Consider the following 23646-nt stretch of genomic DNA (forward strand, 5'->3'; position numbering starts at 1 on the left):
TGCCCTTTGGGCAGGGGGCTGGACTCGATGATCTCCCGAGGTCCCTTCCAGCCCTGATGTCTATGAAATCTATGAAAGAAATTCTGTGTGACGAATCATTATTTAATAGAGTCTTCTAGTTGAGTTTCAGAGGGATCTGTCCTTGGTGAAGTGTTGTTTAATATCTTCATTAATGATCTGGTAAAGCTATAAGTGAAGTACAATTTGCTGGAACAGTAAATAATGAGACCTGCTCAGTTTCACACATGAATCTGGCTCTTGCAGTAAGCTGGTTTAATAGAAGCATTGTGGATGTTAATGAAGCTAAATGTAAAGTTGTACATCTGGGAACCAAGGATGGTCATAGTGAAATGGGAGGTCTGTTTTGGAAAGAAGGATGACAGTGTGAGACCTGGTATTGTTTACAGGATGGATGTAATATTATGAATGGTGTTCTGCAAGTTCTTTAGTACTTGAAGTAGATTTAAATGGTTACCATGGTTTCCTTATCTCCTCTGTTCTCACTCAGAGGTAAAGATGATAAAAAAGCCCTTTTCTATCTTGCTTCATTGTTAATGTAGTAACTCTTCAAGCAAGAGGCATTATACATGTAGCTCATCTGTGAAGACTTTGGATTTCTTGATGGTGTGAATCTACCTTGCATTAGAGTTCCTCATACAAATGTGAATAAGTGACAGAGTGTACCTGTGACTCCCTGTCTAAAACTTCAATCCAGAAAGTCAGTTGACTTATTCAGTGTTCTGATAGCTTCTCCCCAGCCAAATCCAGTCTTCAGGAAGACTTAGCATTGCCCATCCAGCCTGTGGGGTGAAAAGGTTGGGTCCCCTGGGTTAATACCATTTATGGTACTAGGCAGTTTCTGGGGGCAAAGGGGGGGGGGTAGACTGTGTGTGTCCTTCATTTCAGAAGAGGGCTATGTAGGGAAGCCTGAAGTGAGAAAATCAAGATATGCTGGTGATTCCAATTCAGCATTTCTGAGTCATAGGATGTCCAATAGCAGGTGTGGCAAAATTGAAAAATCCTGGGAATATAGCTATATATGAGAGTGGAAACTATTTTTTTCAATACTATAACAAGAATTGCTAAGGGCGCGCAATTGCTCCTAATTGTAGTTTTTGTAAATACAAGCTTTTAGTAAAGACCTTCCACACTTTTTATTCTAGTTTATTCAATACATGTTTCCTACACAAGTTTTTCTTCAGGTTAGAAACCCAGAACTACAGTATGACAAATATAAAGCTGACTAAATTGATCTTCATTGTTGCAAGCTAAAAGAAATGAAATAATTTATATGAAGAGTAAGCATAGTAACAAAGAAATTAGATTTTAAAACTCCCGATATGACAAATGCTATAGACCACTCAAAGACTATTGAATCAATATTTATACATCTACATTTTTATGCGTTTACTCATGATTGTATTTCTGGCTTAGTGGGTAAGATTAGAAATGGTTCCTGCATGATGGAAAGATACTGGAGGGGGATAGTATAATTAATACAGCAAAGGAGACTTGCAATGATGTATGTAGCAATTATTTTTGTTTAAGTTTCACACTCTATCTCCATTCCTGGGGATAGAGCATAGACTGGTTTGACTTGACTCATATGGACTAACAAAATAAAAGGACTTGAAACTATATAAAATGACAACCTTAACACTGGGGAGGGGGGAGGTAAGGGGGCAGGGAGAGAGAGAGGTGAAGGCATTTGATCCAAGAATGGACAAGTATGAAACTGACTCAGAGAGGCCCTGGTCTTCGTATAGAAGATACATGGCCACCTGGTAAGTAGGGCATGCATATGAAATTTGTATTAAGGGGTTTTTTAATCTAAAATGCTTTTTGTTCTGAACAAATAGAACTCGTTTTATGAGAGAAGGACCTCAGGGTATATAGACTGGTTGCTCTCGGCCTTTGTACATGCCACAAAATTGGCTTTTAAAGTGGCTTAAATGCCCTTTCGCACCACTTTAATGGCATTGCTGTTTGCACTGTCAGTGGCATATTGCGCATTACATGACTTAAACACCTCCGAGGTGTTTTAATTTGCTACCTAACAAAGTACAACAGCCACAGAGGGAAACACTGGGCCCTGTGCAGCTCAAGAGCTGTGCAGGCAGCCCAGCGGCAGCCAGCATAGGCTTGTGGGGAGGGGAAATCAAGCTCATGGGTTTTGGGGTTTTTTGGCCCTCCCCCCACCGAAGCCTGCCTGAGCTGTGTGGGGACCTGGTGCTTCCTTCTGCAGCTGTGGGGGGAGGGGTGTGTGCTCCCCTTCATGGCTGCAGTGCCCCCTGGGACCACCCAGGCTGGTTGCCACCGGGGGGGGGGGGGCGCTGGTGCCACTGGGGAGGGAAGCACCACCCCCCGCTGCAGGTCGGGGACTGCTCGGCCCATTGGCACCTTGCCATGCCACCACCACTGCAGAGAGGCAAGTAAGGATTGGGCCCAACCCTTGTGTACGCGCCACGGCAGTTTACTTCAGTTTAATTCTCCCTAAATTGAAGCAGGGTTTTGAAAAACCACCGCTTCGGTTTAGGGAGAATTAAACTGAAGTAAACCCCTGTAGTATGCACAAGAAGCCTTTGACTTTAGTACTTGGGAAGTTACTGCAGCAAATGATAAAACAATCAAATTGTAAATGCCTGGAGGAGAAAGGGCATTTACAATTTGCCCTTACAATAATCATCATCAGCATATAATTTCCAAAGCACTTTATCTTTTTGACAGTGTGATCAGTTCAGTGGATCAAGGAAGTGCAGTGGACATTTTTATATACTTGGACTTCAGTAAGGCTTTTGATATAGTCCCACATGACATTCTTCTAAGTTAGCTGAAGAAATTGTGGCTAGATAGAATTGTTGCTAGGTTGATGCATAGTTAGGTGAATGATGGCAAGAAAAGAGGTATAAATGGATCAATGTTGGAATGATAGGAGGTCTCAAGTTGAATTCCACTGTCTCGTTTGACATCTTTATTAATGACTTGGATTCAGGGGTAGACAGCCTCCTGATCAAGTTTGTAGGTGGCACAAAATTAGCTGGGGTTATGATTCCTTTAGAAGCCAAGGTTAGAACCCAAAAGGTTCTTGAAAACTGGAGAACTGGGCTATAGCTGCCAAAATGAAATTGAACAAAGATGTGCGAGTTGAGACAATGGGAAGAAAAAACAAATGCACAAATTCAGAATGGGAGGTAACTAGTAAGGCAGCAGCATTGGTGATTTGGGGTTTTGGTGGATCACAGGCTACATGAGTGAGCAATGTGAAGTGGTGTCAAAATAAAAGAAAAAGAAAGCCAATGCAATTTGGGGCTATCATTATCAGTGTGTAAGATGCATGAGACAATAGTATCATTACTCAGTTCTGGTTAGATCTTAGCTGGAATATTGTGTCCGGCTCACTGTTTTGGGAAAGATGTAGAGAAACTAGAGAGAATTCAGTAATGAGCGACAAAGATGATAAAGGGGTTGGAATCCAAGCCATGCAAGGAAAGGCTGAGAGAACTAGAAAAAAAGAGATGATGGGGAAATCTAATAGCAGTTTTTAAGTGTTGGAAAGGCTTTCTTAAAGGAGTGGAAAAACAACTTTTCCCCTTTGCTGCAGGTGGCAGAGCATGAAGCAGTGGATTTAAACTGTGGCAAAGAAGACTTGGATTTAATTTTGGAAGTGGGGGTGCTTAATCTAAAATCAGTAGAACAGTTGGACAGGCTACTCAGGGAAGCTGTAGACTCTTCAATTGCAGTTTCTGAGAAGAGGCTGGATAAGCACGTGACAAGGATGGTTAAGAAATAGAGCACCTTTTGTTCATACAGGGGCTTGGACTAGATGAGTCTTGGTCTCCCTTTCATCTCTATGATTTTAAGTCTGTTTTCATCTTGGAGAATAACTGTAGGCATTGGAATTGGACATACTGTGCTAAAGTGAGTGCTCTGAACTGGAGAAGTCTTCAAGTTCCCGTTCTAAAGAGAGCAGATTGCAGGTGGTAGAGCCCTGAGCCCAAAGTGGTTTAGTAGAGACAAAAGGAGGATCAGAAATGCAAATAACACAGGAACTCTGAAACCTTTTGCTTAAAAATCTTAGATCTTAATGTAGGAAAAGGGAACGTGTTATTTTCAGGGACACTTTCAGTTGGAAATTGTTTTCAGGTTTGTAGTAATCCTTTAGAGCAGGAGCTGGCATCCATGGCTTAGTGGTATTAAGTAGGAGCAGGCAATGGGGGCACTAACATTGATGAAAGTGGGGCAGCCCTATGTTCGCTCTGCCAATACATCTCTGTTTGTTACTATGCTCCAGTTTTTCCATAGGCTCCCTGCAGCGCTCAGGCCTCTCTATTCTCTCTCTCGCTCTCTCTCTCTCTCATGCCTCTGTGCTGCAGCCACCACTTCTCTTTCCACCAAATCCATTGCTTCTACCAGCAAGTGACAATGGGAATTGACAGTGAGGAGTGGTGTTTTATTCTGGGTTTTTGGAAGAAGGAAGACTCTGTGTTCTCATTAAGCCTTACCGCTGACCCAGAATGGTCAACTGATCACTTCCTGTGGATGACACCACTCTTTAGGAATGGAGTTAACCCTTACTACTACATTCCCCTTTCTCAGGGGATACCTTGATACACACTTAGTTACAAAATGAACCTAAACAAAGCAAAACTATTGGTAGGTCTATTTGTTTAGACCTGACTAATTCACAGGTCTAATCTCTTTGGTGAAACTGGCATGTCCATACAACAAGTAAACAGGTGGGATTTTGTTCTCAATTCCTATGGAGAAGACCACTAGGTGTTTCCACCCAGTACGAACAAGGGATATTATCTGCCATAGCCTGGACAGTACCTTGGACCCTTGGCTCTGGGATCTAAACTTCCTTCTGGGGGGAAAGAGCAGGTACATGTCTTAGACCATACCAGGTGTCATAGTTCCATCTCTGGCAGTCCTTAAGAATATGTCTTTCTCTGCACACATACTTGTTCAGCTGTGAGGTCAACACATATCCTAAACTTACCATTGGGTTTTGGCACAACCACCATCCCAGAACACCAATGAGTAGAATCTTCAGTCTTTGCAATTAGTCCCATTTCTTCTATGCATGTTAGCTCTTTTTAACTTTGTCCATTAGTGGCAGTGGTAACCATCCTGGAGTAGTTAATGCATATGGACTGGCATCAGCTTTTTAGGCGTATCTGATATTCACCTGACATTTTTTCCCAGACCAGAAAAAATTGATGGGTATTTGGTTCTGTAGTACTGCTCCAAGGATTTCTGGTCTGCTGTTTCATCTAGTTGATGGACAAGTTGCAGTGCCTGTATACCTGGAAATCTACCTAAATGCACAGCAAGATTACCAATCACATAAACTTCCTGATCTATACATCTCTGCTTCAGTGTCATCTTTGCATTAAAGAATCCTTTGAGGGTAGTATCTCCTGGTCCCCAGAACTGTTTAGTAGGGATAAGGAGAATCCCATCCCTATGTGGGCTATAGTAATAGCTGAGACTGCTGCTCCTGTGTCTATTTTAAATGGTATTGGCTATCTGTTGAGCTCAGTTTCTGTCATCCAGACTCCTGGATCTGATGAAGACTCTGTAACTTCATCTGAAAGTACTGTGCAATCCTTTGCATCCTGTTCTGTGACTTCATAGATTCCAGTGGTAGAGTGACAAACAGAAGTATAGCGACCTTTCTTTTTGCATCGCTGACATATCTCTTCCATAGCAGGACACTGAGCACAACCTGGTCTTGGAGTTTGTCCACACCTGTGGCATTGGCCTCCTTTCCCATTTGTTTGCTGCTGTGGGCACTGGGGAGGCCATTTCCTATTTTTGTTGTGCCTGTTAGTTCTAGTTGTATTTGTTTGTAGCTTCTTAACAGTGTGCATTGCATCCATATTAACTAATGCCTGACAGGACTGAGAGTCATTCCGGATTTCTCATTGTTGCTGTTTAACTAGTTCTGATTGACGAGCCTGTATGATAGCCTTCTGGAGCAGTAAATCAGGGCCCAACCGTAGTCTTTTTGAGAGCTCTGTATCACGAAGCCTCGCAGCTCAGCGGTCTCTAATTAGCTCCTCCTTAAGCTCCCCATGTTGGCAGGATTCGGCCATTGTATACAAAGATGTGATGAATCTGTCCACAGGTTCTGAAGGCTCCTGTTTACAGATGTTGAATCTAGCTCATTCATTAATCACATTTCTTTTGCCCAGAAAATGATCAGTTAATGCTTCTATCACTGCAGTATATTGCTTTTTCCCAGCATCTGTAAGAGGCAGTGACAGCAGAATTTCATCCACCTGATCTCCCATAGAGTAAGTAAGAGTACTCACTTAGTAAGCTTCCAACTCCTTGTCCAGGCCTGACACTTCCCTGAAGCGATTAAAATGCCTGATCCATTGAGGACATGTTCCAGGGGATTGGAAATCAAACTGTTTTGGTGCAGCTTTGAGCGCCTGCAAGGTCTCTGTAGCCAGCCTCAGTGCTGTGCTGGGCTCTGCTGCAGGTAGAGGTGCTTGGCCCTGGTCTGCCCTGGACTCATCTGCTCCTAGAGTCGGATCAGTCATTTGGAAATCACCTGTTTGATTTCTTGTTGGTGACAGGATTCACCACTTTTGTGACAGCATGTGTTACTCTGGGTTTTTGGAAGAAGCAGGAAGACTCTGTTTTCATTAAGCCTTCATTGTAGCAACTAATCCCTGACCCAAAATAGTCCCACTGACCACTTCCTGTGGATGATATCACTCTTTAGTAAGGGAGTTAACCATTACCACTACAGGTGGCACCAGCAGTGGTCACACTAATGGGTCATGAGTGTGACAGCAGTACTTGGGTTGGGGCAGCAGAAGGTGGCTTGGAGCAGCAGTGGGAGTGTCAGGGTTGCAATCAGTAGCCTGCCTTAGTACCCAGCTGCCTTAATTCAGCCCCATTGCTCCTTAAAGGCAGCTAGCACCTGCTTTAGGGGGAATTTCATGAAAAGCAAGTTTGGCCCAAACGTAAGAGCCTCCAGGCTCAACTTGCATGTAAGGAACAATCCTAAGACCTAGCCTACAGCGACTGGTCCGCATCTAATTCTCTGCTAGTGCTGCCAATCTCTATAAAATGCTGTAGACAGGAGTGTTTGTAACTCCTTCATTCTGAGCCCAACAGGCTTGTTTTGGAGCCAGTGGATCTATGCACATCTCCCAGCAAATCTTGCATGTCTCCAGCTCAGTCTGCCACACATTCCTGTACCTCAGTGCTTCTGCCCAGTAGAGCACTGCAGAATATAGTTCCTGTGCTGTGCTGAAGGAAGTGTAAGATGCTTGTATCATGCCTTCCTTCATCTGTAGTTGAACCACACCAGTTGTGTCAGTTTTGCTACATTATAAGGCTGTCAGCAGTTCCCAGGACTTCACCCCTAGGATTTGTTCATGCCAGTCAAATTACTGTACCTCTCCCTAGTAGCAGAGGTAGTCAGCTAAGCATTTTATTTGAATGATAAACATGTCTATGTCTATGTCTATGTAATTTAAACTTCTGCTTCCTTTAGCACCCACTGTTCTTCACCAAGGCTTTTTTGAAAAATGAAACAAAACAACCCCCCCCTTCCTGTGAAAAGGAAGAGGTTTGTGGTGATAGTTTATTTCTGCTTAGTACAAGGAACTTGTCTTGTACTTATATTCAACCTAAGCATGAGCTAGGGCTTAAGTGAATTGACCTTGCCTTTCTTGCTTCAAACCACACAAGGACAGAATGAATCAATTTCATCATCAAACAAGAAAGAAATTGGTTTCTCATTTTTCAGTAGAAATCTTAGTACCTGCAGTTTCCATAGCTTCCTAAATCCTTCCGTTTGCATCAAGTGGAAGAGATAAAGGTTAAATGTTGTATTTCTATACTGAACAGTTAGAAGTAATTCACTACTTCTATGTGTCTCCATTTTTCACATAGCTGTTCTTTTGAAAATGGGTAGCTTCTCTTTAGGAAATGGCATATAAAGCTTTTATTATAACCCTGATTACTCCCCAGGCAGTTGTACTGGATCTGAAACTTGGGTCCCACATACTCGTCATCTGCAGGAGTTTGGTGGGTTGGGCACTAAGGCACAGGGTTAACAGCCCAGAGGTCACAAGTTTGAGGCCATAGCAGAAGCTCTCGCAGTGTAGCCCTGTCAGATTCCAACAAATCTGCTAATTCTACTAAATATTCTGTCACGAGAACACAAGAGGGAGGGAAGGCAAGCAGTGGAGTGTAGACGCTGTTTCTCTGGCTTCAGGTCTCTTGGCAGTGAGGACAGCATACCCCAATTGCCACGAGGGCCTAAACTTATGACCAGCTCCCCTTTGCCCTCCTAGTAGCTGTTGCAAGCTCTGACTAACACAGATGCTTTGGCTGCTTCAGTTTACTGTTTCCTTCTATGGGTTGTAACTTACAGTGAATGCAAATAACAGTCTCTACTAAACCAAAATTCCTAAATGTCGTCTGTCATAACATATCTGCAGAAAAATAAACACTAGCTGAATATGCACAGACCTCAGTCTCCTTACTTTTCAGCTTTCCTTGTGACTAAGTAACTCAAAGGCAACTTGCAAAAAGAAAAAAAAAGTGCTTTTCCTCTCCTCTGCTGCTTTGTGATACATAGAGGCAATGCAAGTGCCTAGGGACAAAAAGTAGGGCATCTGAGAGAGGAAGTAGACTTTGATCAGCTGTTAGAAGCTTTTTGTATTTTGTGTTGTGCTGACATCTGTTTTAGCACCAATGACTCACAAAAGCTTGGAAAAGATTTCCTTGTGAAAGATTCTCAACACTTTCATCCTTTTGATTAATGTGTTAGAACTCAGTGCTTCGAGCTATGACTGAATTTCCAATCTCTTTGAATATTTTAGTCCTAAAAGTACTATACTGGATTTCTTACATTCCTTTCTATGATAGTGATGGACTTAATAACACAGTAGATACAAGGTTTTGGAACATCTTCATTGCTTTTGAAATCTCTCTTGATCTAGACCTGCTAATTATTGACTCCACAGAGGTATTCTTGGGAATCAAGGAAGGCTTGGGGAACCTGTTCCACCAAATTAGGTGCTGAAAAGAACTGGGGCCTTGTTATGCCTTACACTGTGAGCTACACAAATGTTGATTTGGTGTTAGTGCTAGTTTGAGTTTGATATAGTCACACTTCAGGCCACGAGGAACCTGGTGGCCTAAAAGGTAAGAATCCCTCCTTCCTACCACCCCCATTCTGAGCTTCTCTCTGTCCCCAGGGCTCCCTCCCCATCCCCTCTCACTTGTGGCTGCCCTGCACTTTGTACCAGGGGAGCAGGCAGGGAAGGGTAAACCTGCAAGCAGCAGGAGTGGTGGTAGTGGCTAGACTGGCAAGTTAACCCTTTCCTGCCTGCTGCCCTGGGACAGACTATGTGGGTAGCCACAAGTAAGCAGGAGATGGGGGAGGGAAGGAGGGCAGTGAGTGGAGATGTGGAGTGCTGGAGAAGGTGGGCAATGGGCCCCATCTGGGCCATCAGGGGAGAGGGGTGGGTGGAGTGTTTACAATAAGGTTGGGTAAACATCTGTTCTGCTTTTCCTGGGTCAGTCCCAGATTTTAGATGTTGGTCCCAAGTGCAGGGCATAGATTAAAATGAATGTCCTGGGTGCAGGGAAGGAATGCAGTGCCTCAGGCAGGCAGCTGGGCAATCACCACAGCTGCTCTGCCTGCAGCATGCCACTGTGCCTACCTCTTCCTTCAGTGTGCCCCTGATTTGGGGGGGATGGGGAGGGGGACAGGATCCGGGGTGTCTCATTTCCAAACAGGACAGAAAGAGGGCCACTTAGGGAGTTTTGGTGTGCTGTTGCAGGCCAGGTCAGCCTTCCCATACTGTTTTCCCTCACCCCCTCTGCCTCCCCCTGCTCACAGCAGCTCACCAAACCTCCATAAGTGGTAGATTACTGGAGTGGGCAAGCAGGTGTGGGGGGTCCATGGAGATCAGCCTGGGATCCCCACAGGCAGAGTGTGCTCAGCTGGGTGGATGTAATGGGGCTGTAGGTGGGCAGGGAGCAGCTTCTGGGAGTGCATCAGGTCAGGGCTGGGATTGTGGGGTAGTGAAAGCATGGGGCTGGGGCCCAGAGCAGAGCCACAATCTGCTCCCAGCACCGTGCTGCACTGTCATTTCCCTACACTCCTGGCCCCAGCTTCCTGTCCTTCTCCCAGATGCCAATCCCTGCCCATCCCTGGCCCCATCAAATCTGCTTTACTGAGTACATCCTGCCTGCCTTGGGGAAGTGAGTCTGGCTGCAGTGCTGTCCCAGCCTGGCTGTGTGCAAGCGGGCAGTGGCACTGGCCACACATGCTACAGGCTGGGCTGTCCCCTGTGCCTAGACCAGGTGGGGCTGAAGGACCCACCCCAAGCCAGGTAAAATACCTTGCTGAGCCCATGGGCTGTACTTTGCCCACCCTAACTTTAGTGTAACATGAGCTGGGTAACATGGATTAGAGATAATTCTGCCCTGGAATGGTGTAGCTTTGAGCTGCTTAAAAAGTGCTTTAAACTAGTTTCTGGTGTTAACGTGTGGACAGTTGAGGTGCTGCTCAAAATTACCATGTAACAAAGCCCCTTGTTTAAATACATTTAATAGCAATTTTAATATTGAATGCAAATAAGTGAGTATAGATAAGGCATATGAAACCAAATAATCAAATGTTTATTAATAACATAATTTTTAATATTAAATGCAAAGAGATTAATATTAAATTTACTATATTCTAAAGTCTTAAAAGCCTCTAATCAGTGGGCAGTCTATCAGGGGAAAATGGAATTTTTATTTACTGGTAGATTTAAATTTCAAAGAAGCACTCATCATGGTTTATCTGCAGATAGCCAGTTCATCAAGAACCAGTTTAAGGCTAAAAGGAAAGGATTCTTAAGTATCCCTGGATTTTTTTTTTATACTTTATTACCTGGCTTAACTTCAAAACCTTGCTATAAAGGGCTAGAAAATACAGAAATACATCAACTACGCTATTTCATCATTAGTATTAATATGAATTCTCTCTAATGTGGTTATTGAATGTACCTGCTTGTTATGAAGCAGATATATAGGCTACTGAAAATGGGCATAAACTGCATCTGCCCTAAACCAGATCTAGCTGGTATAAAGCTACTAAGTGACTTCAAGTAACCTTAAGCCAACTTCTCTTAATCTCTTTCTCTTGCCTTCTGAACCCTTCTTGCCTATGACATTTTCTTCCCTGCTCATTTCCTTTCTCTCTTCTTCTTTTACACTAATTTACCATTAATCAGTTTAGGGTCAATTATAATCTACATAGTATTAGCTTAGAAGACATCACTAAAACTCATATATTAAAAAAAGTTTAAAGTGCTAACACTTTTAGGCAAATTCTTAGTTTTAACTTCTGAACATAACTTATTTCACCAAATACAATTTTAATGTGCATCATCAGCGACAGTGCTTGGTACCTCAATTTTAGGACGATGGTTTTTTTAGTAAATAGGAAAGTAATTGGTAAATCCATAGGTGACTGAGGAGGCCAGTCCAGGATCCACATGTTCAACTGCAAATGTGGCAGATTAGATCTGTGAGGAAGGAGTAGATCCTGGTGATGTCAGGCTCTTTCGTCTGTCTGCCTCCATAGTGAGGCGAGTATGCTTAAAGTAATCAATGTCTTGTCATTCTTCATGGCGCCATTGGGGATGATGCAGTGATCTAGTCTCCCAGATATTGATGTTTATATTGCATTTCTTCAGACTGGCCTTCAAGGTGTCCTTGAATCTCTTCTTTTGGCCACCTCTAGAGCAGTGCCCATTGCTGAGTTGGGATTATAAAACCTATTTTGGGAGCCAGTTGTCAGGCATCCTTATGACATGTCCTGCCCAATGGAGCTGGTGCAGTATAAACATGATTTGAATGTTGGTTATGGTTACCTGAGCCAGAATGCCAGCATTTGTTCTTTTATCCTTCCAGTTGATATGCAGGATTTTCCAGACATCACTAATGGTAACATTCTAAAGCTTTCAGGTGTTTCTGATATGTCATCCAACTTTCATACTCATACAACAGGAAAGGGGTGACAGCAGCCTACTGGATGAGAAGCTTGATTTAGGTCCTGATGTCATGATAATCGAAGACACTATTTCAGAGATGTACAAAGGTAGCTCTGGCAGATTTTAATCCAGCATTGAATATCATCATCTGTGTTTACTTTTTGGGAAGATGGCTACCCATGAACAACTTGGAGCTCTTCGGTTGAGTGGGCACACCAACAGAGTCATCAGTGTGTTGAAGATCATTAATGCAGGTGTTTGCTATCTTGCATTTGAAACATTACTGGTTGATGTTTAAGGGATTTTCATCCATATGATACTGGATGATGCTGCAAACGGAAGTCTGTCAGCAATGAGATGTGGAATTGCTGAAATATAGATGGAAAAGTGGTGCAGTCTCTCATCCTTGCTTGACTCCAGTTCTAATAATGACGAGGACTGTTTCTGGGCCATTGCATAGCACAGTCACTGTCAAGTTGTGGTGAAGAAGCCTGATAATTGTGACGAATTCTGGAGGGCATCCAAATCTCATCAGGATCTTCCTTAGGGCCTCTCTGATTGACCTGACTAAGGCCTTTGAGTCAATGAAGCCCACATAAAGATCTCTTTGTTTCTTGCAGCACTTCTTCTGCAGCTGTCTAGTAAGAAAGATCATAACTATTATACTTCCACATTGGGACTTGGGTAGAATCAGTGAGGAAAGTGAATCTGTTGGGAACATGAGCGAGGCTCTTCCCAGCTATGGACAAGAATGCAATGCCATAATAATTGCTGCAATATGGTCTTCTTTTTTAAGATATGGTAACAATTTGGGCATCTCAAGTCACTGGGAATCTGTTCAATAATGACATGTATTCTGTCAGGACCACTTGTTTTTGTTCTTAATCTGCTTAGTGGTTTTCAAGGCCTCTTGATAAATTGGTGGATCTGCAAGGTAATCCTTAATGGGGTGTTGTGGAATGGCTTTGATGATATTGTCTCTGATGTTAGAATCAGTTCAGGAGCTCTTGAAAGTGTTCCTTCTACTGTGCATTGTAAGTGGAGCTGATTTTAAAGAATGTTGTTCCACCCTTGGACCTTAGAGAGACCATTCCTTATGTGCTTGACCCATAAGTAGATTTGACTGCACTGAAGGAACTATGCACATCAAGGCTATTGGTAAACATTTAAATGTTTCTTTCTTTGTTCTCCCACCCCTTGTTCTTTTTGCTCTTGAATCTTCCTCTGGGTCTTGGCTGTAATGTGGCAGTAAACTTGTGTTTACAGTTGATCTTATTCTGTTAAGCATTGAAGGCTCTCCTTTTCTGTCAATGAGAGCTTGAATTTTCCTGTTATTCTCATCAAACCAGTTCTTATGTTTCTTCGTGGAGAAGCCTAGAGATTCTTTGCATGCCTCATGGATGCCTTTCTTGAGGCTCTCCCGCTAATAAGTGGCATCAAGATCATTAAAGAGGTTGGAGAGTTTCTCATTGAGGTATGGATGGAGATAATTGATTTAGTACAGTCTTCCTAGCACTCAATATTGAGTCTCTTCCTTCGTTTCTTTTGTTTACATCATTTTGGGACAATATGAAAGGACACGAGGGAATGTATCAAACAATAATCTTTCCAGCAGTCACCTGTGTTGGTCATAGCTCTGGTAATATGGACAATGATCCCATGCGCAAGCTGTGATGTAGTCCGTTGAGTGCTGTTGTTTGAAGCCGGTGGGGGGGAGGAGGAGGGGGAACCACAATGTTTTTCATTTGTTTCTTTTGGCAGAATAAGGAGTTTGTTCCATACACTTGCTCAGAGGAAGAATTCTGTTTGAATATTCTCCACCCCTTCCTGTCTGTGTTCCTTTCTGTAGCTCAATCTCTGCCCACTCTAACGTTGAAATCACCCAGAATTATCTTATTTTCTTTGGGCACAGATGATGGGGTTTGTTTGAGTTTTTAGAATAGATTTCTTATTTTGTTTTGTCATCTAGGGTCAGGGTGTATGCACTGATGACTGCTGCATGTTATCTGTTGGTCAGTTGAAGATGAAGGGTCATGAAATGCTCATTGATGCCAATTGGACAGTCCAGCATCTGAGTAACAATCTTCCTCTTGATAGCAAAACCAGTACTGTAGTTTTGTCTCTCTTTTGGCTTTTCCCTTCAATAAAAATGTAAGCCATCCCCATGTTTTGTGAGCTGCCCTTCTCCCATGAATCTGGTCTCTCTGGGCACTTATACATGGGCAGTGAGGCTACTCTGACACCACTGTAATTACAGCGCATCGGAGCTTAATGTGTCTGCTGGAGCGTGGTAGTTACTGTGCTCCAGCAGACTCCAGTGTCTCATGTATTAGTGTCCCCATGCTGCAAAATAGTGGCAGGTTGCTTTTACTAAACCTCATTCAATTAGCTTTAGTCAGTGCCATAGCAACAAAGCTGGGCACCCAGGAGAAAGCCCACAGTGGTAGCCCTTTCCCCCCTCTCCCCTTTCCCCCATGCTTGCCCGGGAGTGCACGCAGTGGTGGGAGCCACTCTTCCCCAGTCCCCACTCCCTGCTCTAATTAAAGCACTCCCTCTGCACCACTCCCAGAGCACATGTATAAACACCTACTAAGTGCATCAATGTCAGTATGCATCTGCAGCCATTGTGAAGTATTCTTTATTCACCCACCTGCTCTGCCACTAAGGGCCACTCCTGGTAATATTTTTCAACAGTTTCACAGCCTATTTTTACCTCCAGCTGAAAACCATAACTGGGATATAGTGATATTAACTCAGGTATAGAAATGGTTGTCACTGAAGTATTGGAAGCACTGTCAAGATGCTCAAGAAGGCTAGATTTTGTTTTACGAATTTGAATAAGAGAAGTGTTTCCTGTACTGATCACAGAACTAATACAACAATATCTTTTGACTATGTTGACCATTTTTTGCCTAGATTTGGTTGTTGTTTTTTAATTTAATATATAATCTAGAAAATGAGTGGATATTCCAATAACATTATATTTGTTTTTACTTTGATATTAAACTGAATACAATAGTGATAGGCCTCTGGCATATTAATGAAGCTTCTAATATCTCTTTAACTGGAGAAAAACATGTACCATGTTATATGTGATGATGTACCACACACCACCTGCACTGCCCCTTTCAAAATCCTAGATTCGCCCATGCCAGGTGGCACCTTCATTGTTTTGTCAATGATGATTTTTCTCTTACTTCCTCTGTGAATGTAATCAGTTTACATAATGCTAATTTTGTCCGTGTGTATGTATGAATTCTGTCTTCTAAATACTCTGTTTTGGGGGTTTTTTTCCCCATAGGAAGCATGAATGGGAGAAACATGGAACCTGTGCAGCCACAATAGAGCCTCTTAATTCTCAAAAGAAATATTTTGGTAAAGCATTGGATCTCTATCACAAGGTGGACCTCAACAGGTATGGAAATTTACCCCTGTGTTCAGTTTAGTATTTTAGCAGGTATTAGAAGCTTTGACTTAAAACTAAAAATGCTGCTCTGCGATGGAAGTAGTGACTTGGGGCACCAGTTATTTTACTTCACAGTGCTGGTTCCCAAACGGATACCACATACACCCAAATCCAAGAGGTCTTCAAAGTTAAGATGACCCCCTCCAATAATTAGACTCTATGCATAGAAAAATTATAAATTTGTTATAATTTTCCATATATAGAGTCCAATTAATGGAAGGCCATCTTAAATTTGTTGCCTCTGCTGCTGTGGTGGGGAAAGCAGTGACAGGGGGTGAGGGGCCAGACCCCTGCCTCTTGCTCTCTGAACCCCTTGTTCCCCCCTCTTGCCTGCCCTCTCTTCTGCCTGCCCCACACCATGCACCTCCCTGCCACCTGTTCCTCTGTGTGTGAGCCCTACTGCCTTCCCTTTGATCCCATTCCTGTGCTTCAGTTTTACAGTACCAAGGCCAAAAAATATATTGTTCATATTAGTGTATTTTTAGAACAAAATTTAAGATTTTGCATACTAGAAAAATAATGAGCCAGGGGCAAATTTCCTCTAGTCTCTTGAGAGAGAAAGATGGACTGAAATTCAGAAAAATATAGAAGCAGCTCCAAAGGAAAGAGAGGACAGCTTGAAAGGGAAAAGGTCCATCAGGGTCTAAGGTCCTAGCCACCAGGAATGAAGAATATTCTCCTCTTCTGATGGAATTTTTCCTATGCACATTAAATCCAGGTAAAAATTTTAGCTGGGATATTATTTATCATATCCTTTTGTATGTACAGAGCTGCTCCAGAGGAAGGGAAAGGCAAAAGTGTAAAGTCACAGATTGTTCATTGGATAGGGAAAACATCTTCCTGATACAACATTAGTCAGTTGTATTCCACATGTAACATAATTCTAAAGGACAAGAGAGAAAAATCTTTGAGTATTTTCCTGAACCGTGTCTTTAAAAAAAAAAAAAAGCATGTTCAAGTTTTTGCTTGTCATTGTTCAGTTCAAACAGCTTAAAAAATCTAATTCTCCTTGCCCATGCATGTCCTAAAATATATCTTCTTCCTCTACAGTCATTGTAGCAGCTTCCTAAAATCTAGTCAGATTTTTCTAGACCCAAGTTACAAGAACACATAACATGTAGTAATAAAACAGTTTAATAATATCTTCTTAGTAAATTGCCTGCATTATATTGTCCTCGGTAGCTATGACAATATGATTATGAAGTGATTTACAGATGGCACAGTGACCTACAGTCTGGCTTTTTACTTAGTGAGTGGCACTGTAAGACAAAGAAAGGAGACTGAAACATTTTGAAGTTAATTGCTACTGTTTTTGTCTGCCCACTAATATAAAAATAAGAGCATTAACTCATTGGAATAATAATGATGAAAGATTTAGATTAAATAAAACCACTTGTTAGAACTTAAAAGTCATTACAATTAGAAAAGTTAGAAGTGATAAAAGGTTTAGGTTTTCTATTTACAATGATCTTTTTCATACCTCTGTATAAATGATGTGTATGTGGGGGGTCGGGGACTGCCTGTGCTATGTGGGGCATGCGTGTCTCAGGGGTGGCCAACCTGCAACACAGATGCCAGCAATAGCACAGGCCACCCTCTACATGTGAGATGCAGCAGACTGGGGAGGGGACAGGCAGCATAGTGGCAGATAGGGCAGAAAGCAGAACAACAGATCAGATGGTGGGGGGGAGGGGGGAGAGATGAGGGAGGCACTGGAGGAGGGTACGAGGCTAATTTGTAGCACACTTGCCAAAAAGGCTGGCCCCCACTGGTCTAAATGATTTCTTGGTGGTAACTATACAGGCTGTTGTAAGGATTACATTGCATCGGCATAGATATTGACCTGCAAAGAACAAGTGTCAAATGTCTGAGTGTGGTGGCTCCTCTGTTGGGAAGATGTCTTTACATATCATTAAATTGAGGCATATAGGATCTTGTGAGGTGCTGAGCACCATTGGTTCTCACTGAACTAAATTTGAGGGCTGCTGAACAGTTACAGTTCCTCCTTAAATGAATGGGAAATGGAGGTATTTGACAACCTGTTGGGATACAGGCCCACAAACTTCACTGGCAGTTGAAGCAATTTGCTTCCTCTTAGGATCAGGCTTAGAGGAAGAAGATCCATTGATTCCCAGTTCTGGAGGCTTGTGCTACTTACTTTAATGCACCTTTAAAGTGTGCTTCTGATACTAAAAGGCCTAGAGCAGTAGAGACCAACCTGTTTCGTAAGAGTGTCACAAATTAAGCCCTCTGCCCTCAAGTGCCATTCTGATCCCTTTCTCCTGCCTGATTTGCTGCTCTTCTTTCTGCTTCATCCCCTATCTTTAGCTGTGCTGCCTGTTCCCTTCACAATCTGCCACATGCTACAGAAAGGCTACCTGATCCACTGTGGCACACATGCCATAGATCGGCCACCCTTGGCCTAGAACACTACTTGGACTATTTTAGGGTTAGTGGTGTTCATCCTGACCTCCATGCCAGCTATTTTGCTCTCCCTCACTAATGCAGAGTAGCTCTAAACCAGTAAAACATTCCTGTGTAGTTGAAACCTCAAGTAGCATGCAGTGACCATAGCTCCTCCACTTTTTCCCCATGGTTGAGGAAAAGAAAGGTAAACTCTGAAGGTTGTTCTAACCTGTAGTAGGGGGTGCAGACAGAAGTGCAGCTCCCAGATGTAACTCAGAATGATTTTTGCAAAGCATTTTGAGTTGCAACATTACCCTAGACCAAACAAGTTCACTTCTGGAACCAGTGGGGAGGGGAATCTAGCTGTGGGCTGGGAGCCTGGAGACGGGTAGCAGTGGCCAGGTTCTCTGCCAGTGCTTGCCGTTTTTGGAATGGGAGGGGAGGAAAGGCAATGGAGGAAGCTTATTTTTGGGGCTCTCCAGCTGGTGCTAAAGGGTGGGTGAATTGGAGCCCCCCCAACGCAGGGAGGTTCCAGTACATCTACCCCACCCTCTGGAAGGTGGGGGGGGAGCTGAAAACCCCCCAGGCTGACTTCGTCTGCTCCCTTTTCTCCTCCCGTTCTGAAAAAGGCAACAGGCTGGGAGCTCCACAGACACAAGTTGCTAAAGATGCTACCTGTTGTAACATCTTCATCTGATACCTCAAGCAATAAGGGGTTGTATTTTCATGCAGTCAGCCATTTTTTAAACTGTTTGCAGCTGTGTACTTGTTTGGTCACAGCTATAAGCTGCTTCCTGTAGCCAGATCAGGTGAACATTGTCACTTCTGTCTGGACCAGCATACCACACTGCAGCCTAGTGCTCTGCAGAGTGAGGGCAAAGAACATTAGCATGCCCCTCCCAAACTGCAGCTGTTGGGGAACCAGGTAAAGAAAGTTGCTTGCTCAAGCCCAGGAGGGTACTGAGGAGCTGTGCTTCTTCCTTCATTAAAACTAATTGTCTAGCTCTCCCACTAAGATTGGCTATTTACTCATTTGTATCAACGCCAAATGAAATGTAAAAGTGAATTCTATTCCGGTTTTACTTTTTGTTTTGTTTTTTTGTCTGTTCCAGTTACCTCTTGAAAGTTGGAATAAAACCAGGCCATACGTATTACCAGGTAAGACATGTTCTTGTATGTTAAATAAAATCATTTTAATGCATCTTTTAGGAATCAGAAGTTTCAAACTCATTGTAGATAAGCAAACTCATCTAGTTTTATAGTTACTTAAGAGTTATGTGGTATGCAGAATGGGAAATGGGAACATACGAAAAGGTTATTTGTTTGTGGAAGTCCTTTTTGATTCTCCCTGTCTTTTAAATCTTCAGATGAGTGCCATAAAAGAAGCCCTTACAAGTTTTTATGGAGTGACACCAAAAATTCAGTGCATTCCTCCAGAAGAGGTTAATTTTTTGTTTTGTTTTATTGGAACACTAGAAGACAGACATTTATGTGTATTGTATAACTAAATTATTAACCACTCTTAATGCTTTTTTCTGTTTAGTTTCTGTGTCAGTACATTACATGATGCCTCTCAAATATGTTTCTCTCAAAAGTAAATAACACCTTGCCAACTGTCTCAGACTAGACAAAATTTTAGCAGTGTTTTTTGGCGGGGCAGAGGGGAGTTTTTGTTCTAGTACATGTGACCATCGGAAATTCAGGGGTGTGCCTTTAAGACTCTTCTTAAAGGAATAATCCTTGGAAAAACAGAAATATATATTTTGGCTTTCCTTTTGGTTCGGAAAAAGAGAATTAAGTTGTTTTCCTTTTGTGAGCAGCATTTTCCCTATAGTAAAGAATGTGGTATGCACAATCAGGAACTCTTAGCCCAACAGTGTTCTATGTAACTCAGTTAAAATAAAGTTTTAACATAGAACACAGTGAACATGATAATGATTTCAGTTCAGCTGTATAATTTGTCTTTTTTACTGTGGTCTAGTAAGGTGACTGTCTTAAAGTCATGGAACAATCATGGGAACAACTCCTTTTTATCTCACTCTACTGAACTGTTTTACTGGAAAACATTTGGCTGTATTATCCCACTTATACTGAAAGCTACTTTATGAAAATCCTGCCAAGTTAAAATTGCTGTTAGAGTTTAAATATCCCTTTTGTCTGTCTGTCCATTTTTTTTAGTTGTTATCTGAAGTTTTTTCTTTTCACCCCCCCCACATTAAATCTTCTAGTTTTAAACCCAATATCTCATCCTTTAAAAGACATTTTCAACGGTAATTAAATATGGGTTGTTGCTGTATATTCATAAACATCTGCTCAATTAAAGGGATGCTGAGTGACTAATGGTTTGAATTGGTTCACTACCAAGGTCCAGTTGATGGTCACATGGGCTCATGTCCATTGCAATTTTACCTCCCTCTTCAATGGGATCCAGACACTACTCAGATTTTGATGAGCATGGGAGGCTTGGTGGTTAAATACCAGTGTTAGTTCTAAGCTGGAAAAAATAGTGGTGAGGGGACAGTCAGGGAGGTTCACTCAGCTGGTAGCACTTTCTTTGCAACTGTTCCAATGTTCCTGTCTTTTGTTACGATGCAGTGCTCCCATCGTGATTGTTGCTGCATTGTAATTGATGCCACACAAACGTACACAAAATGCGACTTCCAAGCCAGAGATCTTATTGCCTAATTATTCCTTTGTCTTTGCAACTGAACAAGTGGGACAATAGGTGAAATGAAAGGCAATAAAAGGAAATACTTTGTTTTGGGGCATCTTATTAACCCCCACAGTTTACATCCACAGGATACTTGGATGGCAGTTGAATTAGTTCAGAAAAATCGTCTAAGTTGTCTTAAGTTTCAGACAAACACTCTAAACAAGACAGTTTTACAATAGCTTTGGGGAATATACAGAGAGTACCTGAGCAGGGTGCGGGGCCCAGGGCAAATCAGATTGTGTGGGGCCCCACCCCCAGATGCAAAGAAGCTGGCAGCAGATTCTGTGGGGAGCGGGTGGTGAGCAGCCAGACATGCTGGATTCGGAGGGGGGCAGGGGCTGCTGAGCGGCCAGCTGGCCATGAAGCCAGCTGCAGCACAGAATTGCCACTCGTGCTCTGCCTGGCTCTGTGTTGCCCCCCCCGCCCCAGGATGGCCCTGGGGATATATTATTATTGCATCTTGTTTAAAACAAGATACTGTGGCAGTCCTGGAGCTCAGTGAAAACTAAATTTCTTCCTGGAGTTCCATTCTACTTTAACTAGACTGCTTCTGGTTCTCAAGCAGTAGCACATAGTATTTCTACATTATATGGCTAACACTATAACCAGCTTTTTAATTTCCCCTTTGTGGGGAAATTCTGTTGCTTTAATCTCCAAGTCTCTGCTGAGAAGCTGGGAGTAAATTGGTTTCCCATGCTAGACATCCTTGTTTGTTTACCTGTTGTTCAGCTAGTGCTCAGTTGTTATGGTTAATAACTTCTTTTGGTAGTTCTGTCACTGCTTTCAGACAGAGCTATTATGTGGTACATGTCAGGCACCCCATCAGCCCATGGTGGACTCACTACACAGTGAGACACTTAATGATGCAGCAGTTTTATAACTTACATAGAAAGATTTCCCTGTTCATCACAGACATTTGCTGTCAAGCATCCATGTTGATTCATTTATTTGTACACTTTGCAAGTTAAATAAATGGAAAAATCTCACTGTCTGTAGCGGATACCTCTAGGAACATTACCCTTCCATACTTCATGTTTATAAAATGATGTACATGTGACCACATAGTTAAGGTGTTGTGTATAATTCATTTTTCCTCTATTGCAGTACTCCGAAAAGGTACTTAAAAGCTGAATATCTCCTTTTTACTGTTCTTAGGATGAAGATGTGCAAACAATTGGTCAAATTGAATTCTGTTTCACCAAAGAATTGGAGCTGAGAAACTGCACACACTCGAAGACTAATTTCTTCTTAATGCAGAATAACTTGCAATTCAGACATGAGGAGCTGTCTATCTGCAATGATACCCTGACAAGTTACCCTTTAGAGGTTTAATTTTAAAACTGAAGCAACAAGAGCTTGACATGTTTTGTTGTAAATACCTTAAAAGAAAAAAAAAAGAGATCTTGGAAAGCAATAGGAACAGCCCTTTTTCAGTAGGTGATACTACACTTGCATATGTTGCTGGAATCTTGGAAGCATTAATGCTTTTGAAGTACCGCCAGTGGAAAGCGCTTTTCAGTTGGAGGCAATGGTCATTCTTATCTCCAATACAGAGGTGCTAATCTATTTTAAATTTTATGAGTAAATGAGATAAGAATATGGTTCACTTTTTTAAAAAGGAAAGTATGCTTAAAAGTGAGAACTGTGACTTAAAAATCCATGGCTTTGTTTCCAACAAGACTGATTCTTTATTTGGCTATTTTCTTTTGTATTTGCAAACAGAGCATGACTTAACCCCTTGGCCCAAAATGAAAAGATTGTTATTTGTTATAGTAGAGATGAGTTTCCTGGGAAACATTTTCCTAGACAAAGTAACCAAGGATTTTGTTCAGGGATCCCTATTTTGGTAAAACATGTAGTTACCATGAAGTAAAAGTATGTGTGTGTGGTTGGGGAGGAAGGGGGGCTGGCTTTATGACACATTAGCACTTTCTAGGAGTGTGCCATTAACTTGCTGTAGCTTGGCTTTTCACTGAGAGCTAAGCTACTACACATTAGTTTTGATTAAATGTAGCATAACTGTGTGCAACTGGACATGTAGTATGGAGCAGCAGGCACACAGTATATTCCCATGCCCTTTCACTGGTTTGAAAGGTAATCAATTTGTGGTAACTGGTTGGCATTCCCATGTCCTAAGAGTGCTTACTATAAGCCCAGTCTTGTGAGACTTCAAACATCTTGTATCTCCATTTGAAGTCAGCAAGCATTAAAAATGTGTGTTATATTTCAGGACTGTGTACCCTGGCCCAAATCCAACTCCACATTTAGGCAAGTAGCAGTTATATGGCTAAATTTTCCCACATAAGTGGTATTTTTGGCTGTTCAGACACTCTGTTCACCCTTCTCCTTTCCTCCCTGAGAAGGACAGCACTTTGTCATTCTCAGCAGGAGTGACTTCTGCTTCCTGTGTCTGGGGAGGCACAATTTGTGGGCGTGCCCGGGACAGGCCAAAAGCCCCATATCCACTCCTATACTTCTGTGCCGTGGCTTAGTGCCCCCCACTCCCCCAACATGCCACTGGCCCGCGTAGCAAAAAAGGTGCCCTGTCCTGAGCGGGGCCAAGTCGGGGGCCAATATCAGGGGGGGCACATGCCCCGCTCACCCCCCTGTGGCCCTCCTACCAGTTGCCTGTGGTTCTCAGCATGCTAAGCAAGAACTGATCTGGCCACTTATGCTTCTTCAGAATACTAGTCTGCTTAAGAAAGAGCATGACTCCAAGTAAGTCCACAAAATGTCCTGGTTTTCCTCAAATCAACTAGTGACAGGTTGGGGGGGGGGAAGAACCCTCCCATCTTTTAACTTAAAGTCTAGTGGGATGGGTGCAAGCCCAGGGAATGAGACACAGTTTCTAGGCCCTCTTTGCTATCAGGTAGGGGGGATTTGAACTTATATCTCCCATTTCTGCAGCCATGTAGCTTTACCACTAGACCATGGATCTGCACCACTGAGCTAAAGCACCCCATTTGCTGAAGATGGGTAGCCAGGAGGGAACAAATTGAAACTGGAAGGAAAGCAAACAGGAAGCCAGACTTGGTGAG

At 42.6% G+C, this 23646-nt stretch overlaps 1 protein-coding gene across 3 annotated transcripts in view; it reads left to right on the plus strand.

Moving 5' to 3' along the window:
- The window catches only part of RNASET2 (ribonuclease T2), a 43500-nt gene extending 21143 nt beyond the window's left edge, over window positions 1–22357 (plus strand). For all 3 annotated transcript variants that reach the window (XM_019549972.1, XM_019549970.1, XM_019549971.1), the window contains 4 exons: window positions 15325–15438; window positions 19008–19053; window positions 19263–19337; window positions 21764–22357. In XM_019549972.1, the coding sequence (XP_019405517.1) occupies window positions 15325–15438; window positions 19008–19053; window positions 19263–19337; window positions 21764–21940 (412 nt within the window). In that variant the 3' untranslated portion in view covers window positions 21941–22357. The remainder of the gene's footprint in view (window positions 1–15324; window positions 15439–19007; window positions 19054–19262; window positions 19338–21763) is intronic.
- Window positions 22358–23646: the final 1289 nt, after the last annotated feature.

Source organism: Crocodylus porosus, unplaced genomic scaffold (genome assembly GCF_001723895.1).
Source record: "Crocodylus porosus isolate Cpor-Errol unplaced genomic scaffold, CroPor_comp1, whole genome shotgun sequence".
Classification (NCBI taxonomy): Eukaryota; Metazoa; Chordata; order Crocodylia; family Crocodylidae; genus Crocodylus; species Crocodylus porosus.